The sequence below is a fragment of the Fonsecaea erecta genome (genome assembly GCF_001651985.1).
Source record: "Fonsecaea erecta strain CBS 125763 chromosome Unknown Scaff15, whole genome shotgun sequence".
Lineage (NCBI taxonomy): Eukaryota > Fungi > Ascomycota > Eurotiomycetes > Chaetothyriales > Herpotrichiellaceae > Fonsecaea > Fonsecaea erecta.
The window spans coordinates 261,028-278,154 of NW_017387258.1; the positions used below are offsets into that span (position 1 = coordinate 261,028).

At 51.9% G+C, this 17,127-nt stretch overlaps 3 protein-coding genes across 3 annotated transcripts; 1 reads left to right on the forward strand and 2 right to left on the reverse strand.

The window, feature by feature from the left end:
- Nucleotides 1-4,368: 4,368 nt before the first annotated feature.
- On the reverse strand, nucleotides 4,369-6,074 carry AYL99_11653 (hypothetical protein; the record flags this gene model as incomplete). The annotated part of the gene is made up of 2 exons (XM_018843158.1): nucleotides 4,369-5,771; nucleotides 5,825-6,074. The coding sequence occupies 2 exons, from the start codon at nucleotides 6,072-6,074 to the stop codon at nucleotides 4,369-4,371; spliced, it is 1,653 nt and encodes a 550-aa protein (XP_018687485.1).
- Nucleotides 6,075-6,937: 863 nt separating this feature from the next.
- AYL99_11654 (hypothetical protein) lies at nucleotides 6,938-8,398 on the forward strand (the record flags this gene model as incomplete). The annotated part of the gene is made up of 1 exon (XM_018843159.1): nucleotides 6,938-8,398. One exon carries the CDS (start codon nucleotides 6,938-6,940, stop codon nucleotides 8,396-8,398), a length of 1,461 nt encoding a protein of 486 aa, XP_018687486.1.
- A 1,430-nt stretch (nucleotides 8,399-9,828) lies between these two features.
- Nucleotides 9,829-11,630, reverse strand: AYL99_11655 (hypothetical protein; the record flags this gene model as incomplete). The annotated part of the gene is made up of 3 exons (XM_018843160.1): nucleotides 9,829-9,969; nucleotides 10,023-10,321; nucleotides 10,400-11,630. 3 exons carry the CDS (start codon nucleotides 11,628-11,630, stop codon nucleotides 9,829-9,831), a joined length of 1,671 nt encoding a protein of 556 aa, XP_018687487.1.
- Between the last annotated feature and the right edge of the window lie 5,497 nt (nucleotides 11,631-17,127).

Consider the following 17,127-nt stretch of genomic DNA (forward strand, 5'->3'; position numbering starts at 1 on the left):
AAGAAGCAAAGCAGCACCAGCAGAAGAGAGAGAAGAAAAACTGGATCTTTATTGCCAAGTAAATGCTTGCGTGACCGCGAATTCTTCGTTCGACATGGTAAAGAAATCGGGGTTGAATTTGGCCACGTAAGGGCGATAGGCGCCTTGGACCCGCCACCTTCCACCTCTCAACTCCATCGTCGCCTAATGGCTGTGCTCTGGTTGTTTCATTATCAGACTCCGAAACCGTACATCAAAACTTAATCCGAGGGCTGCGTGTGTGAATAATATCAAGTCGCTTATGGTAGAGGCAGTGCCCAGGGACGGGTCTGCAACAGGCATCTTGTCAGATCTATGATAGCTTGGCAATATTAGTTCAAAGGAAACACAAACACCAACAGCAAAAATGGCAAAAACTTATCGCAAAGCAGGTTAACGGGTTATTAACCTGGTTTGTGATAAGCGAAACTCTGCCCTTGCGGGTTGGTTTTTCTCGTCCGTGGGAAATTGGGTCAAGGTCGGCGTGAGCAGGGTACGGGATTCGAACCCTAGGTCTTGCGGCTTCGCCCTCGTTGTATTGAGGGGGTCTTGGTGTGGGAGAAATTTAGACCGATAAAAATATATGTTTACCATTTAATATGGGTCCTTTGTGTCGAGCCCTTCTGGACCGGGCAACACATGTTTCTCACCAAAGTAGGTGGTTTTGGACAGTAGATGCTTCGACAACAATGTGCAATCTGAATGAGAACCAATTCAATATTATCTGTCCTTCCGATACTACGAATCTCGTCGCCAGATCGACAAAAAACTCTCGCTGTTGAACTCAGAAGGGCGGAAACCTACGCAATCGATGCGGCCATGTCTTCTGTTGTATACTGCGGTCCGACGTCTTGTCCTAAGTTGAGATACGGAAAGATTACCTATACATGCTCCTCCTTCTACTCTCCGAATGCGTCATGAACCGTTCCCATGGGCTTTATTATCAGATGCAGTTGGACGGTACCCTCCTTTGAAATCGGGGCTTCAGTCGCTGGGATGTATCATGACCCCGGAGTCGGACAGGCACCTCGTGGAGATGAGTTCCGAATGTTTGGCCTCGGCCAGGAAGAAAAGACGTCGTTGCGAACGACAAAGGTATGTCGATATTTGTTGGTGTCGCAAATTCCTTTGAAATCTTTGCCACTCTGGTGGATGTCGAGATCAATGGGACTGCACGAGGGCTACCGCATCAGCTCGCCCTCCTAGCCTCATCCTCGTCAATGTACCGCAGCCGGTGACCTAAAAGCCTCACTTCTTCCGCTTCCAATCCCGGCAGCTCGGGGTCAACAAATTCACAAAAAATGCAGAAGGGGAAAGGCCAATCCAACAGGTGGGTGATGTAAATATGTCTAAGGGAACATCTGCAAATCTGGTGTTTCAGAGTAATGCCTTCCAGCCTGAACCTGCGACCGTTGCGCCACCAGGTGATTCGTCCTAGGATAAGGCACACTGCTGTGACCTAGTTTTCCTGTTTTCCGGGTGTCACTCACCGGTTTATTACTCGCATCCTCCTCGGTGACTCGGTTGTCTGTCTTCTGCCTCTTCTAGCTAGGAGCGGTGACGATAAATTGTCTGCTTGCTTTCGCGCATCTCTTACAAGATCCCGTGGGATGGCTTTCGTCGGGCTCGGATTTCACTTTCCGCTGTCGGCACGAGAACATGCAATTCCGCACGTTCTACGAGTGCGATGGCAAGAGTCGGAAAAACAGAAACTCTGGAGAGCTCAGTTCAGGTCGAGGCTGCGGCTGCGATGGACTGAGCGAGGACTGAAGATCAGAGATCGCATTGAGCTCGGGAACGCGTCGGGGGGCTCCGGGCGGTGATCTCCTAAGTGCCTGCTTCCTTTCTTTGGGTTTCTTCCTGCGTTTCTGTGATCTCATCCGTCCACACTATTTGGGGCACTATTACGCGGCTGCTGCACGAGACGTTGTCCCGAGTCTAACAGGCTGACCAGTGTCCCGTGCGCTCTGCCCTGGTGCCGTGCTGTCTACCACGTCGCATCTCTGCTGGGTGTAAGGTCAGCGATCGACAGCCCTGTTGCACAGCCTTGCAAAAGAGGACACCACTTACTTCAGATGCCATGTACCAGGAGAGGGCTTGCACATTATGGCGTATTATTCGCAAGGAGTGCTGGGAGGGGAAAAGATCCACAGGAGCATCATCACAGTACAGCAAATTCGATCGGTTCAGAGTTTGTTGGGGCAGCCACCGACACGGCGTGTCGCAAAAGGATTCTGATATTTTTGCCGAACCTCACGAGCGCCTCATAAGCAGCATCTTCTGCTCGCAAGCAGAACTGGAAGCCAGGCGGAGCAAATACGAGAACGACGTGGATGATATGCTCGCCAAAGATTCACCGTCTCCCACCACCACCGATAGAGGGATGATGGTTTTGAGAAGTCTTGCCGTTCACCAACGTCTCCGCCTCGGGCTTCGACAAGATCTGGTGCCGCGGAAACCATGTCCCCTCTGGCAGCCCACAGGACGATCGTTACGTACTATGCAGGTCCAGGAAGCGAGAGGCGGCGGCCCGAAAATCCTGATGTCAATTGTCCGTGGGAATTGTGTTCAGCTTGTCGACGGTCCGCGCAATGAATTCTGCACCTTCTCCGTGGGCCGAGTACCAATCGATGCGATCAAAGACGCTGATTGTATTGTTGCCGCCTGGTCTCGGCGGGAGAGAACGAAGCCAAGGGATGCATGAGCCCTCGTCATCAGCCTGAGAAATTGTTGTAACTAGGAGTGAATATAGAGCCGGGAAGAGATATCATACCCTGAGCTCAGGTCGCGAAGCCATTTTCGCTGGGCCTCATGAATGATGGCGTGGGGTGTTGGCTGTTGTACCATCGTCCCCGCCCCAGTGTCAATAATACTACTTGTACGGGCCATGAGAGGGAGAATCGAAGCACTCCTCCTCTTACGGATGTCCAGCATGGGCTATGCTACGGTTTCGGATGATCCGCTCCGCAAGAATAAGTCATACATGGTATATCAACTTTGCTCGACGACCCTAACAACCGGATACTGGTCGAGATGGCGAACTGGGAGAAAGGCCACTACATCAACTACAAGTGAGTTCCCACCGCAATGAGTCCGCTGCTGTTGTTGTTGTCATCGAGTATGGATGGGGGGATGACACTATGATATGGAAACTTACAAGTGTTTACTACTGGGGGTAAGACTCATTCTGTTCGATCGTCTGGTGTGTTTCTCTTTCTCGAGCCTAACGCCGTTCCATCAGGTAGGCTGTGTTGATACCTGATGGTCCGACGCCTTGGATGGACGAAGATTGAGGGTTCGTTTGGATATCTCTAATAAAAGCTGACAGATCACGTCGAATTGAAGTGGAGGGAGAGGACAATGCCAGACTCAACGAGCAGCATTTCCCCGGATCACGACATTAACAATTGGCACAGGCCATGCCCAAATGGTCTGGAAAGCGGCGGGAGGAGGGGAAACAGCGCGCGGCTGTGATTTCTGCAGCATAGAACCGGGCATTTTCTTCTTTGTTCGGACGGGTTTGTAATGCTGTAAAAGACTCACCCCGGCTGCAACTCCATTCACAGATAAAGATGATCCTCTGACCGAAAAGAATGATATAAAGTAACAACAAACGGATGATTGCTTGTGGCCAAGATCTCTTGTGCGGCCAGTGCCATCTTGCTCCTGGTGCGCCTGATCACCGCCGAGGCTCCTTTCCCAGTTCTTTTGTCGACGGGCGCTCCGGAGTCGACTTGTTTCCGCTGATTAGACCTTGTGCATTTAGGTCCGACGCCACTCTTCTCAGTTTCTAGGCCAGTTCTTCTTTGCCAGCCGTGACTGACTTCTCTTCCACCACCGCAACCCTCCCCAACACTAAGTCTGGGCCTCGCACCCACGATTTAAGAGACATATCCTCCTGCCCTCAATATACAGAGCCTGCAGCCCCAATTGATGGGCTTCTTCATCCTGTATCTTGGGTTCACCCCATGACCGAAGTCGGCCTCGAACCGGACACTTCCCTCTTCAAACAATCCCTCTGCCTCAGGCAGGTCTCTGAGGGATCCTCACCCTAACTGAGTCCTGCCGAGTTGGTGTCGGTCGCTCGCTCGCTCAGCAATGTCCTGTGGACAAAAGTGGTGTGGTGTGTCATGGATTTGTGCAAGGCCAATGATTTGTCAACTTGATTCATTCACGTCGAAGGCAAGGTGGTCAGCGATAATAGGTGCCATCTGTGGGTGCCATCGCCTCAGATTCTCCATTATGCAATCAACTGATTGAGCCGTGCCATTTTCTCTCTTCGATGACAACAAGCATTTGTGATGAGTTTCCTGCAAGATTGCGGATGAAAGCCAGGCTCCAGCAAGACTTCTATTTGACATCGGGCGTGTCGGCGAGGGTATACCCTCGGTTGATGAGCTCATCCGCAGCAATTCCGGCGCGCCAGTTCTTCATCGCTCCTTCGACCGCAGCGTATCTGAAAAAGCCTAACACATTACCGTTCGCGTCCCACATGGCACTACCGCACATTCCTTCAGGCAATTTGGCTGCCGCGTCTTCACCCATATAGCTCCAGGTTGTATACGCCCAGTGCTGGGTTGGCGAGCCATCATCGGCGGACATTTTTGCGAATGCCGGAGCCATGAAGTAACCATCGAGAAAGCCTGAATCGGGTGAATCTAGGCAGATAGGACTGAGTTGGCCATAATGTTCCGTTGGACATAATCTCCTAAGCTGGGTAGACTCAGGCATTTGGTCATTCTGGAACGTGACGTTGGAAAACTTCTCCGTCGCTGCCAACTTGACGAGGGCAATGTCTGTGTGTGTAATTTCCATAATAAGTTCGCCAATCACACGGCCGGTTTCGCCTGGTGATACATGAAAGACCGTCGTCCCAGCTTCGCTAGGGAATCCATGTGCGGCGACAGTCATGAATTCGTTACCAACACTGTCCTTTAAAAGAACGCCAGTTGTTGTCTCGAGATACGCGTCGGAACTGTCTGGAAGGTAGTTTGAAGTCACACGCAATCCTGGCTGCAGAGTGTCGTACATACTAATATCTGGGTTCCCTTGCGTAAGGTCATGCTGGCGGCGAGCATGTAGCTTCGACGGTCTTCCCATCTCATCGTCGTATAGGTAGACACACGTAGCTTTGCCGATCAACCACGGCACTTTGGTCATGTCAGTCTGACGGTGCTCCAAGACGATATATACCACGTTGCCTAGGTAAATAACTTCTGTTATCGAGATATTGATATTTTCTTCAAAGTGTTTCTGAATAACTTTGAAAAGGGGCTCCCAGTTCTTCATATTTCGGTAATCCTGATCTTCGGCGAGATAACCGTTCTTTCGAGTAACAAGTTTTCCTTGTGGTAGAGGACCTTGACCAAGAGTAGTAGGCGTATGGAAATAGAGTGGTAATCCGGCAATCGTAAGTGGCCAAGGCTTCGGAGGGAGCGTGCGTACTAGAAGATATATAAACCACCCGTCGCAACTGATACCAGTCGTTCCAGGGACGACGCTACGTAGGAGAGGCATTTTTTTGGGATCCGCCCAGCCACTCTTATCATTTCGAAGGTCAAAGGAGAAGATGAGGTGGCGTGCCAGTGGTGGTGACTGTTGTAAATCTTGTTCTGGCGTGTCCATCTTGAGCGGGTTCGGGGTGAATTCTTGTCCTGACGTGTTCATTTTGAGCGGGTTTGGGGTGAATTCTTGTCCTGATGTGTCCATTTTGAGCGGGTTCCGAGTGAATTCGTAGAGAGACGACCGCTCATCTAGAGAACTAGGTTATCATTGGTATTTGCAGGAGTTTATGTCAGGTTCTTACCGATATGAGCCAGTTCGGCGTGACCTGGCCATCTCAGGGGATTCGGTAGTATTGTACGAGGGATACTATTGGCGAAGGGACTCACGGCTCCAAGGCTAGTGATGACTGCGAGTTTCTTTGGTGATGTTGCTTCCGCTGTGGGCGTGATTTTGCGCTTTCTGGGAGAGACGCTCAGCTGACCGGCGGATATTGGTGACACGAGCAGGAGGTCTGCGATAGGCTTGCGCTGGGGAGTGGACGCGGACGACATCTTGCGAAGTTGGTAGAAACCGAGAAGGGTGATGGTGATGTGAAAGAAAGAAAGAAACAAGGGTTCCTGCGAAAGTCTTCAGTCCCGGATCGGAAAGCTTTGCACCAGCTGTGTCTGGAATGTTTCGAAGCCAGAAGAACTTCAAGCGTTGCCGTTGGCGAAGTCGAGGATTTGTAGTGCTGTCGAGATGCAGGGCTGTGAGGAGCAGACAGAGCTGTCGTGACGCAGTGAGTACTGTGAGCAGTAGGCAGACCTGTGATGAGGCAGACCCAGAAAGGTGTGGGAAACTGAGAAGTGGATGACGTATGTAGAGAGAAAACAGACTGTGGGGCGTGAACCCTCCGGGACTCCTCAGGAGGCCAGCGGAGTGAGTAACTATGTTCCAGCGGTCAGCCACCCTACAACGAACAACGCGATTACTTTGGTAATATCCCCCCTCCGCCGCTGGTCGCATCCCAATCTGTGACTGGGATGTGCAGACTCTGCTTAGATGACTCATGAGTTGCCGCCCGAAACCTTTCAAATAAAGGTCCTCTCCCCGAACTTTCGCCTACGTGCTCACCTATAACTCCACCTCCACCTCACTTTCATTTAATTTCCCTGTATTTCATCTTGTCCTGTTATTGTCTCTCGCTCCGAATTGCAGTGTGGTCCTGGCGCCCGTGCCATACAAGATTACGTCGGCGCACAAGCAACCGCACAGCTACCGCGTTCTGATACTTTGTCACTCTAGCAGTTGGCATTCCGCAGCTCGTCCAGGCCAATTCGGCTTTTCTGCTTCTTCCATCAAACAAACACCTTCACACATACACTGCTGCACCACTACCGGCCCATCGCAACTCTCACATTTTTGCTCCAGTAAGATGGCTGACTCAGACATGTGCGCCGACAAACGCTCGAACATGCGACAGAGTTTGAGTCCAGCCTTCGACGATCCACGGCAAGACTCTCACACACCATCAGCAATCCGAAAGCGCAGTGAGTCTGTCGATAATGAGCCCGCAGAGCTCGAAATTTCGGACTTCTCAGACGAGCCTGTCGGCGATGACCCAAGGACAACATCTTTCTACATTGATCCGCTGCAAGACTTTCAGACACCACTGGCAATCCGTAAGATCAGCGAGTACATCGACAATAAGTCCACAGAGCTCGAAGGCCGAATTCGAAAAATTTCGGACTTCTCAGACCAGCCGATCGGCGATGAACCAGAGATGGTATCTCTCTATATTGATCAACGGCAAGCACTAGTCGACGAGGTAGAGGCGCATTACAAGGAATCCAGGAAGATCGCCCGCGAAGCCTATACGGGACAATCACAAGGCATTGAGGAGCTTCAGAGGGCCTTGACACAGCTCGACGATACTCATATCATCTTGAAAGAGAGGACTGCGCTAGCTGCCAACAGAATGCGAGTTCAATATAGCGTACTTGGTCGCCGAAGCAGTGGCAAAATCGGCAAAGCGTATATGATGGCGATTAAAAGAAATCTCCCCGAACCCACACACCCCGACCCTGCATGTTTGTTATACGAAAAGCAGCCCGGAAGGTCAGAGGCCGATCAAATATCATTCAGAAATAGACTTATCAAAGCCTACAACCCCGAAGGTTCTAAGCTACTTACAGAGCCTCAAGAATCCCAACTAGCTTGGTGTCCAATTTCCGGGAAGGAATTTCCAGCAGAATATATCAAAGCAGTTCATATTATTCCTTCCCCTATTGGCGAGACGAACGCTGCTACATACCTATTCGGGGCCAAGCCGCGCGAAGGGTACGATATAATCTGTTCAGAGAAAAATGGTCTTATGATGGAACTACACTTGGAGAAGATATTCGACGATGGACGAATGCTCATCATGCCCGATCCAACGGACGACAATGAGTTCATCAGTATCGTATTGTGTCAACATCTGAAGAAGGTTCATTGTTGGGCGATCGATGCGCCGTACGGCGCTCTCCATCGGCGACGGCTTCAGTTTCGGACGGCCGCCAGGCCCGGAAAACGATACCTCTATATGCACGCATTACTCACGCTGTTCCGCCGGCGTCGATATAATATGCCTGGATGGGAGACGGACCGAGAAGAAGTGTTTTTGGAAATGTGGGCGACACCGACGAAATGGGCGCGTAAGAGTATGATGGAAGTGCTGGCTGTGGAAATGGGAGATGATTGGGGAAGTATGGAGGGATTGGGCCTTGGAGAGTTCCCTCATGTAGAGCCACCCGAGGAGGAAAAGAGGATGGCTAAGTTGGTGAAGTATGCGTGGGAGGCTAGAGCTAGTAATATGGACGATGAAGACGACGATGACGATGACGATGATGAATAAAAGGCTTGAAAAGGTTGAGGTGGGAGTCACGAGGCTCTGAGGTATTTCGTTGTGGTTAGATAGGATAGATTTCCCGGCAGAGAACTCGTCGCCGCCTGACCTCCCGCGCCTTGCTTGACCGTGCCCGTAACGCATGGGCTTCCGGCTGCCGACGACCTCCAGGCCTAGAACCAGCACCAGGACCAGAACCAGAAGCAGCAAGCTTGTGTCGCTCGCTCGCCCACGCACGACTCGGACAGGACAGGACAGCACAGAACAGATCTGGCTGGTGCGCTATGGACATCATCGTCCATGGTCCATCGCCCATCGTCCGTCGCTCGCCCGACTTGACTGTATGTATCACCATCAGCATCGTTATCACCATGGATTATGCATCACGGGCCACATCTCCCGGCGAGGCGATCCTAGCTGGCGGAGACGAGCAGCACACCATAAAGCTAGCGAAGGAGTCCTCGCGGTTGTATTGTTATCTGTCCCAGGGCCTGAGATAGCTTGGGCGATTTTGTACGGGGGCGACACCTCCCGTGAAGGTTCGAAGCCAGGATCGAGAGTTCCTCCCCTACGCGTATTCTCCTTCACGACCTCCCATCGAGCAGAGTCGACTCGACACCTAGCTCGAATTTCAGAAACATCGTGTTGCTGATGACCATGCCATTCTTCGAGAAAATAACACTCCTCTCCATAGGTCTTATAGTCCTGTCCCGCCTTTGGATCTTGGTAGACGAAAGAGCGGTCTATCAATCATACAATGTTCAGACCTCTGGAGTTGGCCTTTTCGTGATATATGGCGATCACAGTCTATGGTATGGTCGGTTCTCACTGAGCGCTCGCGATCGACAAGTCGATGATGTCTATTGCCGTCCTCACTTATCACACTCACCCACCCCCCTCTATATCCCGTAGGATGTGAACAGAAAGAGAGAAAAGAGCTCAAGACCGCTACAATGGACGGGTTCGGCTCCTTCTCTCGCAAGGCTCACGTCGAATTTCGAGCAGAGGAATGCCTGGATTGACTATCGTCTTCGCAATGCCGGCCTCCAATTCCTGTCGGACGCATGATATGGAAAAGTGAAAAAATAACCTGCTTCAAATAAGTAAAAGTCGTGTATCTCGTCAATCATTACATCTTTGGTGTCCTTTCCCCGTTGACACTTGTTAACCTTTTCTGCTGCTCTTCTCTGGTTGTGTTTCTTTGGTCTTCACATGTTCAAAGACTCCGAGCCAGTTTTCCAGCCTCCTCCACCATTACAACGCCGAGCCTAATTCAAGATCGGCAGCTCCGTTGAGCCCCGTCCCACAAGTCAAAGCACGCAGTCGACTTTGATCATCGAACGATCCTTGGCAACTCCCTGTTCTCCATCATTGTTCTGCTAGCCGGTGGCCAGAGTGGTTCGGCCCCAATGTCACAAGCCTTTCGCATCCGCTGAAGCTCAAACGTCGGTCATCTGCACATTACATTCAGTGGTGGTGGGTGTTTGAACGCGCATCGATGTATTTTCCGCAAGCTGCGAAGCGAGTTTGGTGCAGCCAAATTGCTTTGTCGAAGTGTCATATGTCATATAGCGATTCAACTGGAAATGGTCAGAGGGAGAATCAAGAGTCAGGTCAGGATACCTAGATTTACCGATGCAAGTCTAACTCCAAGCCAGAGACACCGTGCAGTCCGTGGTGCTGTGTAGCTTGGCAGCTCGAGTGCGCGATCATCTTGGTCGACAACCTCTCCCTCGAAAAAGTTCGATGGGAAATAGTACGGCGCCCAGACTAGGCCCCGAATGGGAAAGTCTTCGGGTAGCTGCTTGAACGACGACCGAGGGAACTCCTTGGATTCGACGAGCGCATCAGTTACACCGGATCTGCTCAAGCTGTTCAAGAAAAGGACCAATACTGTCCACGGAACATGATTTTCGACATAGATTAGGGCGCCTGGGACGTGTGATAGTGACCAAAGGAATGCCAACGTCAGATGCAGAAAAGGTAGGACATTGCGATCTCCGATCTTACCAGCTACAATGGTTATAGCTTGGGACCACACTTGAAGGCCATATGAGGTTACTTCATCCGCCGACGTGAATTTGTCTTTGACACGGTGCTGGGGAGGCGGAGAGGCATGGCGGCAATCCTCGGCATCGATGGACGCCTCTTGCTGGGAGACTTCACTTCGATCGTGATTGGCACGGAATGCTTTCCAGAGGTAATTGTCGTCCGAGCCAAAGCCAAGAATGAATGCAATAAGCACAGAAGCCACCTGTGGTCCCTGTGTCTTCCAATTGCAGCCGGATCGTGCTATGTGTCTCTCCAATTCTGATGTAAATTGCTCAGCCTGGATGCAATACTGGTCGACGGAACCCTTAGTGAATAGAAAGCCGGCCGCAGTGACTAGAGAACTCTCCAGCTTGGAATATCTGGAAGGGGGGGGCTCGGATGACTCCAGGAGGGGAGTCAACAAAAGCATAATTGAGCACCGGGCTGGAAGAAAAGGGTCGACGGCGATGAGAGCCTTGGAATAGTAAAATAATTGGCAAACGATGTCAGGAGCGGCCTTGGCGGTAACTGCAATGTGATGCTGAATTCTTCCGGTATCGGGCGAGTTGTCGGCGGCCTTTTCGTACCACATTCGAGAGATATTGGACCAATGCTTTCGATCTCGTAGGTCAACCTGTTCAATGGCCATACGATAACGAGCTAAGTCGCCTAAACATTCTATCCAGGTGTTATAGAAGGGCGGCACTGACTCCATAAGAAGTCCCATCATTTGGTAGGCGAGATACGCGAAGCTGAGCATGTGTTCCAGAGAATATGGGAGGCGATGGCGGAGAAGCTCCAGGAAAGAATGAATACCATGTCGCCACATGCGTGCCGGCATTGCATATTTTGTCGGGAGGCGTTGTAACGCTGCCGATGCCTTTGGGTGTTGAGACGCCAGGAAAAAGTCATGATGCTCATGAAGTAAAGTGCGATGTAGGGCGATTAATGCCTGCCACTGCTCGTTGTTGAGTCTGTCGGTTGTTTGAGCTAGTTCGGCATCTATCTCCACGCACTTCTTCTCAACCATAACGACTCCAGCATAGATGCCTTTGACTTCCGTTTCGAGTTGTTCCTGGGTGATAGGCCTCGTCTCGGGTTGGAGGAGCGGCCGTACTTCTTCTTCGTGGTCACGGCCGGCAGGCGGACTTGCTTGCAACCGCGAGAGTCGCCTTTCTCCTCGTCTGTCTCTGGGGTTCGAGGAAGCCATAGCGTCGAAGTCCTAGAAGCACGACAAAAAGGCTCTTTAGCGTCAGCCCCAGTCGCACAAACAGGGGGGGGGAACTCGGAGAGAATGGCCCTCACTCACCTTGGGCTGTTGGTTTGAAGGAGAGGAGAAAAACGTTGAGGTGCATGTGTTGGTAACCACGACGCCAGGATCTGCGTTGGTATCTCCCAAAGGTAGCCGTATCTTTACGACACGAATATGGGAGAGGAGAATGTTGCGAGAAGACTCTCTAGGTCGTCGACGGGAGCTGGCTCTTTATACATTTGATACGCTCCTCCCCTGAATTATTTGCCTCATACTATGTCGTATCACTCCGGGAACGATGGCAAAGCTTTGGCCAAAAGGAGAGACGTGAGAGACGTGAGAGACTGCCACGTACAGCCCGTGGAGGCATTGGTCCGGGGGCGACGGATGCAAAACAGATAAACCAGTTTGGGGTTAGCTAGTTGCCTTTTAATGCAAGGGGGGTAGCAGAGCCGCACGCTCGACACGTGTCCTCTCGTGCCTCATGACCTGAAATGATGACGCCGTGTTTCGGGCAAGTAGGCAATTCAAATCTCATCGCCCTGATACTGTCAGGAAGGACCCCGTCACACTGCATTGTTAGCCTCTCCAAGAGAGCCACATTTACGCATCGAGGTTGGCCGCTGCCTTGATGCAGGGGTGGCTGCAGGTTTGAGTCGGTGAATGGCTTGGGTAGAGGTCCGTGTGTAACACGGTAGTGTATCTGGTGGTTCCCGTGGAGATATCTATGAATCGGTGTCTAGTAAGCCCATGTACCATATGAGTGGTAGAAGTGGCAAGGCACTGGGGCGCCTGACACCATCTCCCGCTGGACAAGGAGCGTGAGGAAGAAGGCCCAGGTTCCTATTCGTGCGAGCTTTGGATTCCAACGCATCATGACATCATTTTGATTGCCTTTTATCACAGCCTCGTGTTTGTCTCTAGATGCAGTCGCCGGCAAGGCAGATTTCTGTAACAACGCAAAGTGAGGCCACCTGGGCCAGGCAGTTGGAGACACGGGTAGCACGCATTCCCACAGAGCGCCTTGAGTGGACCCAATATTCCCAAGCGAGGCATGACCAGGCCCCGTGTTGGTGGGCGTGGCACCTGAAGCAGATCTGAGAGCTCATACTCGACTGGCTGGCTGGGGCCTATCTCCTGGGTTAGTTGGTCGCTTTCGTCGGGTTGGAGGGATGGATCGATGGATCGGTTAATGCTCGATGGGAGAGAGAAATCATTGATTCATTCATAAATTATCATCCATCAATCAGGAGTAATTCACTCGGTCGGTCGGCCGGCCGGTGGCTGAAGCTGAAGCTGCCACCAATCCATCACATCAAATCAACTGCCTGCCTGACTGTGGCGTCGATAGTTTAGTCTCCAGAGATCCCCAATACCAAACACCTGGAAAACCATGTCCCGTTGCCATTCTAGTTCAACTTCCAATTTCATTTCCGCTTTCGCAACTGCCACTGACAATTGCTTTATTTCTTTTCCATCTATCTATCAATCTATCTATCTCCCCCTTGTGCGTGAGTCGCAATGCACGTAGCGCACGCAACTTGAATGAACCACCGGACCAGGCTTCAGAACTGACTTCATGGACTTGGTGGACTTGCCTTCCCTGCTTGTGCTCATCTCAGCTCACATCCTCCTCCTCCTGCTTGCTTCCTATCCATCCACACACCTACCCGAGCACACAAGTCATTCATGTATTCATTCATTCCTCTTCCCTTCTCTTCTCTCTTCTCTCTCTCTGTGGGTGTGTCCCTCTCTTCTCGGTGACTATGTACCAGAACAGAAATAGAACAGATGTCGAGCTGCCTCCCCGCCCGCCCTCACCCGTCACCATAGCTGCGCCCCTCTTATCACGTAACTAAGCAGGGCGAGACAGACTACTGCCGCCGACGATCAATCAGATCAGAACAGATTCGCGCCGACAGACTGCGGACGGACGGATGGGTGGATGGTTTCCCCCAACCACCAAGTGGGCAGAAAAGACAGAAAGAGACAGGCAGATAGACAGCGGATGGATATCCGGATGGATGCCCTCCCTCCCACTGCGCAGAATGAGACTGTAATGCGACCGCCGTGCCCATGCCTCCTCTCTCCTCTCCTCCCCACCAACCAACCGCCGTCTATACAACACGAGCCGGCCAGCCAGCGCCACGCAATCCCTCCCGCAGGCAACATGACGCACGCACGGAGTACATGAGTGACCACTACCGGCTTCCGGCGTCCCGTCCCTTCAAATTCAAACGCAGCGGCGATGCGATGGATAATTGATTGATTGATTCTCCGTCCGCAGCAGCAGGGCAGGACGGACGACGGATGGATGGATTACTGCTGTGGATGGACGAACAAACAAACAAATATACTCTTCTTTCGGAGAGGGAGTTGATGATGATGACGGTGGGGCGTGCGTACGCTCTCTGTGTATGTGTGTGTGTGGTGCGGGGGGGCAGCTGGGTCGGGGTGAGGATGAGCATGAGCATGAGCTATAACCATCCATCCCACGCTTGCTTGCTTGTTTGCAGGCTTATTTGCATGCCATGTGGACACACAAGCACACACACATACACACCAGAGCAGCCAGCGTGTAACAAACAAACATCGGGTGACACGGATGCAGAAGAAAGAAGGAGCCTTGGTCTTTGATCTTCGGTCCCCTCAGGTCCATCCCCCTCCCTCCTTGGCTGGCTGGTTAGCTAGCAACATTTCGCCGCTTCTCTCCAGATCCTTCCAGATGGAATCTCGAGACACTTTTTGTTACCCCGGTCGCCCCTCGCAGCGTCTTTGGCTGTCGTCGCAGTTCAAATTTGGAACACCTTGGTCAAATTTATAACGTACCAAAGGCCCACTTCGACATCGAGTTCGACTTGGTCCGCATCACCACCACTGCGGAGCACCCCGATCGGCCACGGGATTGTCCACGGCCACGCCGCTGTCCTTTATGACCCGGAGACACACGCGCTGCAGATCAGGGCTAGGTTGGACCTCACTCGGCGAGGCGCCTGATCAACCGCGTAGTGTCTGTTTCCCACCTTCTACCATAATGATAAGCGGGTTCAAGGTCGATGATTGGTGGAGACGAAAGAGATACGGCCTCAATTAGATGCACGAAGAGAAGATTAGAAGAATAGACTATTCGATTGGCATTAAACGTACTAAAGAGTATGCTCCGGAGTCTATCAACTTGCCTGACAATCCACAGTTGCCACTTCAGCCAGCAATGCCCCTGAGAACTCCTCCGAGAACATGTTCTTTATCTCCTCCTCTTCAACTATCTTATGGAGTCCCCATTGCCGTGGAGCCTGGTCAGACGCAGGTCGCCTTCGCCGTTGCACATGGCAGTCAAATGTCGTGTAAAACCATTTCCTCGATATGAAACGTGCGTGAGGGCTCATTATCAAGTTGACGGAGAAGCTGAGGCCAGGTGCAAAGAGTTCCAAGACATATTAAGAGGACCTAGAACATGACCTTGCGAAGGACTCGAAAGTAAACCTCGAGGAGGGCGTCATAGATGACATCAGAAGGGCTGATGCCTTGACACACCAAGTATCCGGACACGATGAGGAGTCCCGATGGTGTCACTACAGTTTGGCCGAGTCCGATAGCCTTGATGTGTCGCTCATTTCTGGTCGGGCAGCCACACGACACTGTCCCTGTGCTTCTGCAAGGAATGGGTCTCGATGGAATTTTCGCTGACTTGGTCCGCGGAGATCTCCTCCAGGGACATGATCAGGCTTAGGCGGGGGAGGTTGGCCAGGGTCCAGGACTGCTGGCCCGTCAGGTGGATGTATTCGTCCCAGCAGCTAAGGGTCAACGACACATCGGAGCTGGCCACTCGAGGAATGGTCCGATGATCAATCTGGTGGGCGGTTCGCCATCGCTCTCGTTCTCAGATTGCTGCTTCGACTCCGAGTGCGGTATCTTGAGAGGCTTGATAGACGCAAACACAGCCTTGAGAGCTTTTTGGAGGGCTGACCGCTCTGAACTGCTCTGCGAGTCGACGGCAAGCTTGTTGCCATACTTCCCTCTCTTCCGCTTGGTTACTGGTATCCCCTCAATCTCCTCCCCTTTCTTACCATCCCCATGGCAATTGACTATCGCTGTCGAAAGTGGTTTTGCCCGTGTCGGAAGAGCGATCCCCGGCCCCAGAGTGACCCAGGGTTCCTAACGCATCCATGTACCTCCTCTCTCGCTCGCTCGCTCCCTTCCTTCTCCATCTGTCACCGCCCGGCATTGGCCCCTCAGCAACTGTTTCCCATCACTCGTGGTACTTTCAATGGGGAGATTGTGTGTTTTCGTAACAATCCGACTTCTTGGAATCAAGGGTTGCCGGCACCAAATTCTCACTTCCAGCCCACCTCCCGCAGTCCATCCATCTGAAGCCGTTCTCCCACGTTGTGAATCGCGGCGATTCGACTACCCATCAGCCCGCTGGCGATGCAAGCCGTGATGCGCTTCTTGAATGCCACCCCCTGCGGTCTGAAGTAACCTCCCCTGCTAAGAGTCCCGCTGATACCTGGAGTTTGGGATCTAGTGCCTCCAACTCAGTCAATGGCAAGGCCACAATGCATCCGTGATCATCGCCAGCTTGCTCTCTTCATTTAAAAATGCGTTCCCTCAGCAAGGAGAAGCGATCCTGCACCAGTTCTTGTAACTGCGCTCGGAGGACAGGTCTGGTTGGCAGCCCTGGACACCGGAGGGAATGAATGAACAGGATAGAGACCGCCGTTCGAGATAAGAATATGGCCTATTTCTAGTTCATTCTAAATGTTGTGTTCTCCATTCACCTTCGATTGTCGGAGAAGCTAGGCAATCTCTCCCAGTCTCGGTTGTCTAGCAGGCACACCTGTCGAGTCGTCAGCCAGCAAGAGATGTGGTGGAAGTGACAGGCGAACTGAATGCGACAGTCAGTGGCTTGAGAAAATGGTCACGGCTGCTCCCCTCACGTTGTAGATTCCCCATGGCGTGGTTTCTGTAGATGGCGCAGCTGTCGACCACAATGTCCCAAGCCCCCAGAGGTCACCGCATTTCACTACAATATGTAATGAGCACAAGGTCAAGCGCAATCGCTTTGATCGAACCCACCTTCTTGAATTCAAACTTCTTCTTGGTGTTTGGCCCAAATCGATTTCTCATAGCTGGAACCCCTCGTGCGTTAGCATGAAGAATACATGCCCTGAGTGCCAGAGCTCAGATTTGTGATTGTGTTGCAGAGAATCTCTCACCCCCTCCCCCCCCCCTCTTTGTATGACGTCCGAACTCACCTGATGACAGAGGATTGCTTGGATGGGCGAGAAAAGGCAAGTTGAGAATCAGGTGAATGAGGTGGATGAAGACGATGTATAGAGATGAGGGAGATGTTAATGGAAGCGCTGCGAGGACTTTGGGCAGTGGTAAATGTCGCACGAATTGGTTGAGTGTTACAGAAATACCAAACACCAAAGTTGTAATTCCCCATCAACTT